Below are 13,077 nucleotides of genomic sequence, written 5' to 3'. Positions count from 1 at the left end.
CAGTCACTTAACTGACTGAGACACTCGAGGGCCCCGGGATTTCCTTTCTTGATAGTAGGCACCATTTCTCTGGGCTCATCATATTAACTGTGACCAATTTACTATCTTGCAGTGACCATTCTAGATTAGGACAATTATTATCAGGGAATAACTTGTGAAATGACATGGCTGCCTTCAAGGAAGTCTACTCTCAGAACCCCAAGCTTTTCTAGGTTTTCTTATAACCAAGGGCAAATAAAATTCATTTACTTATCCAAATCCTTCTAAAGCTTTTACAGTTCTGGCTTGATTCCCAATTTTCTCTCTCCAAACCCTCTCCTTTCTGCTGAGCAAGAATCAGACCGTATTACTAACTACCAGCACATGACTTCAATGTCTTCAGGTACTTCAACGTGCACAAAAATCAGACTCAGCATATTCTTCCGTATTCCTTTACCCTCCTGGATTTCCAAATTCTCAGTAGTCACCCAGGTGTCCACAGTGCAAAAGTGAGCCTCATCTTCTCTCCCTCGTGTAACATATTCAATTATCCAGCCCTTCAGTTGTTCCTCTCCTATCTTCTCCACTTTGAATCCACTTTGCCATAGATCAGTTCAGATCTTCATCCTTCCCTAACTAAAACAACCACCAAGTCTTTTCCATAACCAACAGAGCTGTGGTTTTAGAAAGGAGATGTAACTGTGCACTCTTCTACTTTAAAAAGAGCTTTAAGAAGCTCTTATACATGAATAGGAAATTTATTAAGGAAAAACTGGTTAGTAAAAATTAGGATCAAAGTACCAATTTTAAAAATTATCCCTTAAAACAAAGATATATTATTCCTTGCTTATCAAATTAGCAAGGACTTTTAAAAAATGATAATACCTGGTATTGGTATATCATTACCAATGGTTAATGCCAAGTTGCTTTAACCACATAACAGAAGGAAAGACAAACAACATCATTACCATCTCAACATGGAGGAAAAGCATTTGATAAAATTCAATACCCACTAGAAACAAGAAACAGAAAAAAACTGGTTCAATATTTCTTATCTAAAAGAAAAAAAAACTACAGTACACATATTTGCTTATTTATTTTTTTAAATTTATTTATTTTGAGAGAGAGAGAGAGAGAGAACAAGCAGGGTAGGGGGAGAGAGAGAGAGTCCGTCCAAGCAGGCTCCACACTGTAGTGCAGAGCCCAATGAGGGGCTCAATCCCCCAAACTGTGAGATCATGACCTAAGACAAAATCAAGAGTCAGACACAACTGACTGATCCACCCAGGCACCCAGCAAACATCATTATTTAATGGTGAAATATTACAAATTTTCCCTTTAAGGCTAGGAATGAAACAAGGATGTCTACCATTACCCAATTACACCAGAGGTCCTAGACAGTGCAATAAAGCAAAAAAGACCAAAAGGCATGAAGATTAGAAAGTCAATAAACAAAACTGTCACCACTTACAGATCACATGATTATGTAGGCATAAAGTCCAGAATATACAAACTTTCAGAATAAATGATTTTAGTAAGGTTGTTGGATACAAAGTCAAATTCAAAAATCAACTACGTTTTGGGGTGCCTACATGGCTCAACTGGTTAAGCATCTGACTTCGGCTCAGGTTATGATCTCATGGCTTGTGGGTTTGAGCCCCATGCCTGCTTCAGATTCTGTGTCTCCCTCTCCTCTGCCCTTCCCCTCCTCTCTCTCTCAAAAACAAATATACATTTAAAAAATTTAAAAAAATTAAAAAACCAACTACATTTCTACATACAAGCAACTGGAAAACGACATTTAAAATATTACTTCTAAAAACACCAACACACATCAAACATCTATGAATATTTTTGTCCTCAATTTTTATTGTGATTTCAACACTTACAGAAAAGCTACAAGAATACAAAGAATTCCCACTGCTCTTCACCCAGAGTTCCCAAATGTTGGCATAAACCTATTCCTCACCTGATGCCAGTTAAAGTGAGAAGGAAAACTAACAGTGATAGTGGAAAACGGTATTCCCAATATAAAAATAATCTCATAACCAGAATATAAAAGAACTCCTAATAAAGCAAAAGGAACAGATTACCCAGTAGAAAAATGGACAAAAGGCTCAAACAGGCATATTACACACACACACACACACACACACACACACACACACACACAAATGTTCAAGGGTCAATAAATATGAAAAAAGCTCAACTACAGTAAGCATCAAGAAGATGCTAATTCAAATCTGAGTGGGAGACCACTACCCATCCAGTAGAATGGCTAAAAGTGAAAAGCCTAATAATATTTAGGGTTGATTAGAATGTGGAGTAACTGGATCTTCCCTGCACTGATAAAGGAATGCAAACTGGTATAAACTGAATGTAATTTGGGAAACTTATTCACTACAGGTGAATGTGTGCAGAACCCTGACCTTGCAATTCTACTACTAGTCCATACTAATCAGAGATGTTTATATTATGTGTGCTGAGAAACATAAGAATTTCACAGCAGTGCTACTCCAGCAGCCCCAAACTGACCGACCCAAACACAACCCCAACTGGAGAGGGAAATGGTGATGTAGTCACTGATGGAACAGTGTAAGTGATGAAATTTGCAGCAACAATATGGATAAATCTCAGAACAAAATGTCAAACAGAAGAGGGCAAATTTTTTAAAAGGTTAATGGAGTAAGAGTCCCATTATATAAAGTTAAAACAAACAGATGAAACAAATCTATGACACCTGTGTCAGGATAGTAATTACCTTTGATGGGCTAGAGTGGCACCTGGGAAAGCACGTGATGGGGGGAAGGGTGGGCTTCTGGGGACTGGTCCCCGTCTACATTTTGTTTTATTTTGTTGAGAGAGAGAGAGAGAGAGAGAGAGAGAGAGAGAGAGAGCAAGCGCGCACATGTAGGGGAGGAGCAGAGGGTGGGAGGGAGAGAATCTCAAGTAGGCTCCATATGCAGCACAGACCCCACACAGGGCTGGATCTCACAACTGTGAGATCATGAGCTGAGCTGAAATCAAGAGTCAGGCACTCAATTAACCGAACCACCCAGGCACCCCTCTACTTCTTGACCAGGGTAGTGATTACATGAGTGTGTTCATTTCATAAAAATTAATCAAACTGTACACTTGTGACTCAGAACTTTATATGTTACATTTTAATAAAAAAATATGTGAAAATACATGTATGATCATCCAATTTTCAAAAATTACATATAAGAAGAATATAATGAAAAAAATTACCGCTTTAAAATTGCAGGATCACGGGATTATGGGAGTCTGTTTTATTACCTGCCACATTTTAATTAACAAGAACTACAGTTAAAATTCATTTAAAATGCCACTACAAATATGGAGGAAAAAACCAGCCTCTCCACCCTTGTAATCTGTCCCCATTATGCTCCTGGAATTTTGCACCAGTTATTCTAAGCTTAATACCACCTGACTTTTTGCTGTGTATTTCTAAGCCCAAATGCCCCACTGTAGTAGGCTCAATTTAAATAGCGTATTCTTCCTGATTTTTTTCCCATAAACGTTTTCATTCCTACCATTCCCATCCCCTTTGAAAAGATGTTAAGTATAGAGTTCCAGCACTAATCCTCAGGTAGCTCAATGTTACAAGTCACCACGCAGAGAGGGCCACTTGTGTCTTGCTCTAAGTCAATCCTTACTTTATAAAACTTATTTCCCATTTTTAATGATGTAATTAAAATAGAGACTAACTGGAATAGATTCTAATTAAAGTCTCTTTCTAAGTATAAACAAATTAGATCTCATAAGAACTGTAACAATGGCAAAAGAGGAGTTACTCAAAGTAATAAAAAGGGAGAGGTGAACCCACTATTTGAAGTAAAATGCACAGATGCTCGTAAGAGGTAACTGTTCCTAAAGAAGGCAAACTAAGAACTATAAACTTGCAGGCCCCAAAAGACATGAAATTCTCTACCTCTGGTGTGACCCTGATAAATAAAAGAATTTTCTGACTTCCTTCTTTCTCTTACTGTTGGAGAAGAATTCTGCAGACTGATAGGGGACCTGAGAATGAAGCACTCAGATTTATACAAACTGCACACTGAGTGAGTGATTTTCTGTGAAGGGAATCCATGTTTTGTTTACAGATTCTCATGTGGGCCTAGGATTCCCTAAAAGATCTAGGCAACATTTCCCAAAGTGTATACCATAAGTGATACACACAATCAATTTCTGGGGGTCTGTGAACAAGCTTTTTGTCTTTACAGTTATGTATTTGACATATATTTGAAAAAAATACAACTAGCACATCAAACTCATGTCACACGGTATTGATATACAGTAAAACCTTGGATTGCGAGTAACTTGTTCTGCAACTGTTCTGCAAGACAAGCAAACATTTCCAATAAATTTTAACTTGATAAAATGAGTAGTTGATACGAGTAGTACGTGATGCTGAATGTCACATGATCACAACTGAGCCAATGGTTCTTGAAATTTGCTTTGATATACAAAGTGCTTTGGATTACAAGCATGTTTCTGGAATGAATTATACTTGCAAACTAAGGTTTTACTGTAATTTATGTATTCAAAATAAATCAAGTTAAAAAAAAAAAGACTTTAAAAAGTTTTAAGTAAGTAGCTGGGTGATTATGGTGGCAGCAAGCCCAGTGACTGGGCCTTAGGAAACATGAAATGGAAGGAAGCTGCATAATGGAGAACACATGCTTTTACCTTTGCTACTCAAACCTCTTTCCAAATCTCTCAAAGTTTACTAGACGCAACAACCTCAGGAATGCCACATAACCATCATCTTGAGAAAGAACCTATGGAGATTATACTTGGCTCTAGCATTCTGTGTCTCAATTTTTTTCCCCACCTGGAAGCTGTGATACCATTATGGATAGAAGTGCATGGTGAAGAGCCATTAGAAAAAAGGAACTGGCAAGGAATGTGTCAATAAACAGCTGGCTTTAACTGTGGAGGGGTGCCTAGGTGGCTGAGTCAGTTAAGCATCCGACTTATGCTCATGTCATGATCTCAAGGTATGTGAGTTCAGTCCCTGTCAAGCCCTGCATTGGGCTTAGTACTGACAACTTGAGCCTGCTTTGGACTCTCTGTTTCCCTCTCTCTGCCCCTCTCCTGCTCCCAAATGAGCATGCACATGCACTCTCTCTCAAAAATAAACATTAAAAAAAAACCAATAAGCTGGATGTGCTTTCAGCATTTACTAGTAAAATTTCAGGGCATAGGTAGCTCTTTCAAAGGGACGAGACTCTTGTTGTATGTGGCATGGCTTGATAATATATATATGGAAATATACAGAAATGTTATTTGCTGAATCTTGAGGGGAAAGGAATTAAGTAAATTACTGCACCAAGCAGATCCCCACAAGACCCATTAAATTCTGTACTCCTTCTGTGTTCATTAAATAGAATAAAACCGCTGAACTCCATGGTTTTCATGGAGTCTGATAATGCTCCATTCAATGTCAAGCCACATAGCATACAGAGAAAGAGAGACAGAATACACTGAACACAGAGGGCTCTGAGAGAGACACCTTTAGAACCCATTTCTTCCTGGATACTAGATTAGGAAAATCTGGGTGGGCTTTAGGTTAAAATATGGGTTTATAACTTAATTAGCATGCAAACAGTGGTAGGCACATATCATAAATACTTCCCAACAATCTTCACATTAATCTGGTATTTCTTTGACAACTCCAAGATTGATTTTTTTATTTAAAAAAAATTTTTTTTAATGTTTATTTTTGAAGGAGAGAGAGACCGAGTGTGAGCGGGGGAGGAGCAGAGAGAGAGCAAGACACAGAATCCAAGGCAACTTTAGGCTCTGAGCTGTCAGCACAGAGGCGAACGCAGGGTTTTATCTCATGAACCGTGAGATCATAACCTGAGCAGAAGTTGGACGCTTAACCACCTGAGCCACCCAGGTGCGCCCCCCCCCCGTTTTTGTAAACATTTTTTAAAATGTTTATTTTTGAGAGAGACAGAGACAGAGACAGAGAGACACAGAGAGAGAGAGAGAGAGCACACACATGGGACAGTGGCAGAGAAAGGAGACAGAGAATGCCAAGGAGGCTCCATCCGTGCTGTCAGCGCAGACCCTGATCTGGGCTTGAACTCCTGAACCCATGAGATCATGACCTGAGCCGAAACCAAGAGTCGGGTGCTCAACCACTTAACCAACTGAACCACCCAGGCACCCCTACAACTTCGGTTGAAAAAGATTTCTTACAGCAGCTCCCTCTATTTTTGTTAATTAATTTTCATGAAATATTTCAAGCATTCAGAAAGAAACTTAAATAAATGACACTTAGATTTAACAAATGTTAGCATCTTGCTACAGTCAAATCCCCCTGCTGCCATGCTGCCATTGTTTGGTTGGGTAGCAACCAGACAACTAGGAATGACCTTACAAAGAAAATGGTTTTGAGAACCTGGCACATGACTTCTACTTTCTTGGTAAACAAACACAACCACGGAACTCAAAAATAACAATATGGGAATACAGTTTAAAATTAATACAGAATCTATGAAAAGTCTAACCTTTAACTCTTTCTTCCCTCTGTCCACTGCCAATTCAAATGCCATGTAACTATTTTCAATGGGTAACATTTCCAGACCACTTCTGTGCACAAAACTGGTTACCAGGGGTTAGGGAAGGGCCAAGATTTTCATAGAACCAGAGTTAAAGGAGTATTACTACCTAAAGCAATGCCTGGCTTTATCCTAAGGAATCCTGAGATACAATATGCATCGTGAGAAAGGGATACTGTCAGCTTTCAATTGATTAAGAGGTTGCAATTCCATATCTAGCATCTGATTTAACTGCCCCAATACTTGTATTAATGAAGTAAATAGCCAATCTCTCCACATATTTCTTTCTGCATACGTTCACTCTAGTAGAGTTACAGATAAAAATAAGAAATCCAGTTCATATTATTCAATTAACTATACACAGCCAAGATAAAAGTATCTTCAAAATTTACATGAAGCATTCTCTTACAGTTCTCCTAAATTATGTTTTTTAAGTCCACTATCTCTGCCCTGATAAATCTTTTTAGCAATGAGATTAGGTTGGTTTACCTTTGTTGTAATATTTAATTTAGCATGTAAAATAATCAACTAATAAAAACTTACTTGACATGAGTTTTGGAATCTGGGCTTGTCCTCTCAACAGTGGCCTGTATAAGTTTCCCTGATAGGTCGCAGGTGGTGGTGCAGCATTGCCGTAAACGCCAGCCCCTGAGCCCCTTGGCATAACATGGCTGTAAAAGGACCCCACCAACCAGAAAACAAATTATAGATCTAGCCACCACATCATAGCTGACACAAATTAAATAAATGCTAGTAGTGGTCTCTTTACTACTAGATGTGATTAAGAGAACACAACCTTAAAAGATTTATAATTAACAAAGTTCAAAATAGTACCACGGATAGTAATGGTGACAGAATATGTTCATTTGCCACACCAAGATTCTTAATTGGTAATTATTTAAGTATGTATTAATTACTAATTACTAAATTAATTAATTTATTAATTACTTCATGCAAAAAGTGAGTCTACTTTTCTTTTTTGTATCATATTTCAGTTTTGTCCTTAAGGACCCATGCTGTTGCTATCACTGTATACATTGCTGCTCTGTATCTTGCTATTTTCAATTATATCAAACATTACCCTATAGTTGTCATAGTCTGCAAAATTATAATATGTACACCTACAGAATACCATGGTGACATCTTCTAGTTTACTAAACTATTCCTCTCATTGAGTATTACTATTATTGATAACAATTCATTAGAGATTTGGGCATATAACTTTATGCTTCTCTAAAATTATTTTCTCAGGACAAATTCCAAGGAGTAGGAATTTGGATCAAAGTTAAGAGTTACTGTATTGATCATGTATCATACTACGTACTTGTTATGTATTACGCATTACATATATGGTAACATATTGAGTAACACTTTAAACAGATTCTGCCGCATATTAATTCAGCTAAAACTTTGAGGGTAAAGAGAATGTTTTATTCCTTTGAAATAACTGTCAGAAAGACAGCAAAACCTCTTAAGGGAAAATAACAGAATTCTCAAGCAATACATAAAGCATAATACATATACCAAAGAAACGGAAGTGAATTTTAAAAAATGAAGAAGAGCATAAAAGCATCAAAGTCATTAAAATATTTGCCAACTAGGCTTCTTAAGTATTTATGACATAAACATTGACCTAATGCCTGTGAATGATTCCAAAAAAGCAAAATATACAAAGGACAGCAACCTACCACTCACCCCAAAGTCCTGAATGCAGCCTGATCCAGATGGACAGGCCGCCGGTCCCGACTGAAGCCAAGCTGGGGCTTCCACTGCCGTCCATTGCTGGACTTTTCCCAGTCACTTGGTTTCAGTACTGGTGCTGGTTTTCTGACCATTTGAAAATACAATATTCAGTACTGGGATAAACATTGTTCATACAAAATAAAACTAGACAGTTTATATTTAATGGCCACATTGCTGTTACCTTGCTCCTGGAAGCATTACAGCTTTAAAAATGTAGTCTTCAGCAAACTGTGGGTCTTTAAAATTAATACTAGAAGAGAGCAAAATACAATTTAGTGATTTTAATATTACCTTGGCTTAACTATTTTAAACTGAGGTACTTTTCATGTTTTAAAAAAAGAGTAATTAAAACTCCAAAGTCTTCTCCAAAAATTCTTTTAACTGATAGTTTCATCAAATGGCTGAATATTTCCTTCCCCAAGCTAATCGCTAGTACACAGCCTTCATGTAATTTTCTGTGTGGGAAGAGCCATGCTCTCACTAACTGTGGGTGACCACAGACAAAGGACAGACCCTGCCTCAACTCTCGAGAAATACCAACAGGATACTGGAGATAGATGGAAGAGGTTTGCAACAACAAAAAATTTCAAAAAACGCCTTTCATTCTGTTTAGTGTAGGGCGAAGACTTTCCCTCTAGCATCTTAGGGAAGATTGGCTCTTGTCACAAAAATAAGATGCAAATGCCACCAGAAACACTTGCAAACTCAGAAAGTGAACACAAATAATCTATGGAGAAAAAAACATTAAATTTCCCAGTTGGAACCCTGTATCATGCTCTATTAGGATGTTTCTCTTCCATCAGGAATGGTCACACTTTGAAAACTACAGAGTGACTTTTTTATAAGTCTGTACTCTTGGACTGTGAATATAAGCTTGATCAAGCTTCCTTTCTGGTGGGGTGAGTGTGTCCCTAAGCCTGGTAAGTACACAAGTTTTCCTTTTGACACAGCAGTTAAGACTCTGGATACATACGAGGTTTATACCTAAGGATATTCACAACATTAGTATTCATGTTGAAAAACTAAAACCGAAGTGTATGAGTAATAGCGGAGTGGTTAAAGAAACTAAGGTTCTCCCTAAAAACGGAATCCTCAATTGACATTACAAAAAATTTAGTAAGAGAACACCCACTGACATGGGGAAAATACATATACAACAGACTAGACATATATTCACCAAAAAGTTATCAGTGATGTTCACTGTATTATCATCGTCTTTCCTTCTCTGTGTTTTTTTAGTATTTCCAAAATTCCTCCATGACTGCAATCAGTTGAAAAAGGTTTTATTCAAAAAGGTTTTATTGAACTGGTTGACATTTGAGACAGCTAACTTTTTTTTCTTCAAATACTGCCACTTTATATTATTAGGGTCTATTTTCATTGCACTGGGATTTAACTGTATATTTTAAGTACAGAAAAATAACTTCATTTATAATAAAAATGCGGAGTTCAAGAGCAGCTGAACAATACTTCATTTACTCAATCCATTCCTCTTACAACTCACTCTTCACTGGCAACCGCCTTTATCTCAAATGTTCTCTACTGGGCAAGGTGGCTTAGGGCAGTGTTACAGGTTTAAAAGGGTGGCAGAGAAAATGGTAGTTAAGTACAGGAGTTCATTAGGGCCTTCTAGGTACAAAGTAAAGACAGAAAATCGGTAATAAAGCAACACTTGCAACTAAAGTGTCTCAAAGCAGGTATCTTTGTGTCAGCAGGGCTTTTCGGCAGTTTACCAAACAAGCTTTAAGAGTTCCCACAGCACACATGGTCTCAGAGTAGTGTGGAGGCACAAATGGCGGCCAGGAAGCAACCCTGCTTCCCCTTCTGTTAAAGGAAATAAGAAATGTTTAATAATATTTTCATAAGGAAGGAAAGTGGAAAAGGCAACAACACATGCAGAAAAGATGCTGAGTCAAAGCATGTGTATGCACATGCCTTCCATACATGTCTTTGTGTGGGATCAAAGCATGTGCGTATGGAGAAGAGGGAAGAGTATTCTTTCACAGGAGACCAAGGAAAACATCATCCAAGAGGCCTTGGTATAAGGTGGGACAGGACTGGTTACCAAATGAGAGAGGAAATAAATGTAACCAAGATGTGGAAAGGGGTCCCAGGACCAAGGAATAGCTCAGTTGAATTGGAACAGCAGCTGTATGAAAGTGATCTGAGTGATTACATCCTCAATTCTCCCAAGAAAGATTCATAACTAGTTCCATTCTAAAGGAGCAGGACGACACAAACCAACTTGTTACACGCAATGAATGCTTTAAGTTCTCAAGCCTTAACTCCCAGGTGGAACCTCAGTTGGAAAAAGCTAGACTGGACCAAAAAGTTTGTGAACAGAAGTGGGCAGGAAGACAGGCTGCCTGAACTGGGTTAATGTCATCAGGAGGCTGTCCTGAACACAACATGAAGCTGCTTCAGGCAGTGAGGGAGTAAATATAATCAAGGAGGCAATTCAAACAGAACCTCCTGGCAACAGTGTGTCAGAGAGCAGAGGGAGAGAACCAAAAGAAGGTCTTCAACACAGTCTAGACAAGGGCCTTCAATGTGTGCTTGAGATGAGAATGCTGGGCAGGCAAAAGAAATGGCAGGGCTGCAAGTGGAATGAAGAACACACTGAGGTGAGGGCTTGAGATGAAGATCTGCAAGTCATGTGCAGGAAGACTGGAAGCTAAGTGAAGGAAACAGCAAAGGTAAGGAGATAACCCCAGGGTCACAGGGATAATCTCTCCTGAACGACAATGGTTACAATCAGAGATTTAGTAAGACAGCTGAAATCAGTGTTTGAGAAAACAAATCCATTTATTTATGAAAGATGCAGTTTACTGTATGTCAACTGTTCCTCAACAAAACTGCTTTAAAAATCCCATCCTTGGGGTACCTGGGTGACTCAGTCAGTTAAGCATCTGACTCTTGGTTTCAGCTCAGGTCATGATCTCGAGGTTCATGAGTTTGAGCCTGTCACTCACTGGGTGCTGTGCTGACAGTGCAGAGCTTGCTTGTGATTCTCTCTCTCCCTCTGTGTCTGCCCCTTCCTTGCTTGCACCCTCTCTCAAAATAAATAAATCAACATTAAAAAAAAATTCCATCCTTCATGCTCATGCTCTAAAAGGGTAAACATTTCCAAGGTAATAGGAAAAAAAATCTCCAACATCTCCCCTACTTCCTCTCAGAACCAAACTCCACAAAGTGATCTATATACTTAATAGGGAGGGAACAAACCATTAGGAGACAGAAAGGGTGCATCTAAAAATAAGTTTGGAGGTCCCTATTGAAGGGACAAGGGATACTATTTTTGACCTCAAAGATTAAAGCATTCTTTTCCCTTGGACCTTTGAGTACAATTTGAAGACTTACTCTCTCCGAAATGAATTAAGCTTTCACTGGTTGAGATTTTTTTTAGTAATTTGTTCCCAAAAATATATACTAAGAACTATTACATTTTTAGAAATTAAAGAACAAAAGAAGCTAAAGCACAACTCAACTGTATTTTTCCAATGTGATAACATCAGCTGCAACTTAAACAAACATCTCTAAAAAGAGAAACATGCAAAGAGGCGGGAACTCATTAGGCAAAGTCCCAAAGGGGAACTGTATTGAGATCCAAGCTTTTAAAGTTCCTTCATTTTTTTCAGGTTTATTTATGTAAGTAATTAAAATTCTTATAGGCAGAGAAACTAAAATAATAGAAATTATTTTATTATAATAAAATATATAAGTAAAAATAATAGAAATAATAAAGAAAAAAATGCAGATTACTCTGACAAATTTCTACCACCAGAAACAAAAGAGCTTAACTGTAGAGCGCACCAGGGGAAGGAAAGCAGTATCAGGGACATAAGACAGAAGCAGCTTCAGGGAGGAAATGAGTTAACAGAACAGCTTATACATTCAACAGACTGTCCAGCTAAGGTAAGAGAACTGTGTTTAGACGTACACTGCTTCATCCAGCTTCATCTAATTCTGTAAACAGGACTATTTTTCACCACTTCTAGGTGGCACCGTGCTGACTCATCCAGCACAAACTTCTGCCCACCGAGAAGCCCTGCCCCAGGAGAAGTATGATGGACCCCTCCCTTGGTAGGGAACTTCCCTATTATTTCATATAATCACCTAGTTGTTATCACAAACACACTAAGGACAAAAATATAAAAATTGTAAACTTAAGCATGGTTGAAAATAACAAAATTGAGCAGTGCTTTTATCTGTATCACAAGTAGCACTTTAGACACTATTAGAAGAAAATACTACAGCAAAGTCTTAACAGGAAAGGAAAGGAATGTACAACACCCCTTTCCAACTCAATTCACTTTAAGAATTACCCTTAGAAATGCTATTTTAAGTACTATTACTGTTTGAGAGTGCTAGTACACTTCACAAAGATAGCAGAAAACTCTAAATATCAAGTTACTGCCTGCACTCCCCATTTTTACCCCACCTTTCCCTGATACCTTCTGTAATTAATGCTAAATCAGCATACCACTGCAAACTATTCTTGTAGGGAAAACTTCATGATTCATATACTTGACATTTTAAAGCACTTAAAGAGTTTATAGGACTTAAGATGTCTTTTCTGACATGCTGTCAGAAGTGGCTAACCAGGTAGTGGAAGATAAACCCTTCCAAGAGTTTTCACCATCAAGTCTGTGACTGACTGTATATACTCCACTTCCTCTAGGCTTCTGATTTCAAATCACCTGCTTGCCAGCCATGAGCATTATAGACACTGCAGTAACAGTTACATTAAAAAACTCACATT

At 38.1% G+C, this 13,077-nt stretch overlaps 1 protein-coding gene across 1 annotated transcript in view; it reads right to left on the bottom strand.

The window, feature by feature from the left end:
- XRN2 (5'-3' exoribonuclease 2) overlaps window positions 1-13,077 on the bottom strand; it is a 77,645-nt gene that overhangs the window by 11,864 nt on the left and 52,704 nt on the right. The window contains exons 25-27 of the mRNA XM_042931758.1: window positions 8,497-8,565; window positions 8,268-8,399; window positions 7,116-7,243 (exon numbers count right to left, since the gene is read on the bottom strand). Of these exons, the coding sequence (XP_042787692.1) occupies window positions 7,116-7,243; window positions 8,268-8,399; window positions 8,497-8,565 (329 nt within the window). The remainder of the gene's footprint in view (window positions 1-7,115; window positions 7,244-8,267; window positions 8,400-8,496; window positions 8,566-13,077) is intronic.

Source organism: Panthera leo, chromosome A3 (assembly GCF_018350215.1).
Source record: "Panthera leo isolate Ple1 chromosome A3, P.leo_Ple1_pat1.1, whole genome shotgun sequence".
NCBI classification, from domain to species: Eukaryota; Metazoa; Chordata; class Mammalia; order Carnivora; family Felidae; genus Panthera; species Panthera leo.
This window is presented reverse-complemented; position numbering and strand designations above follow the sequence as displayed.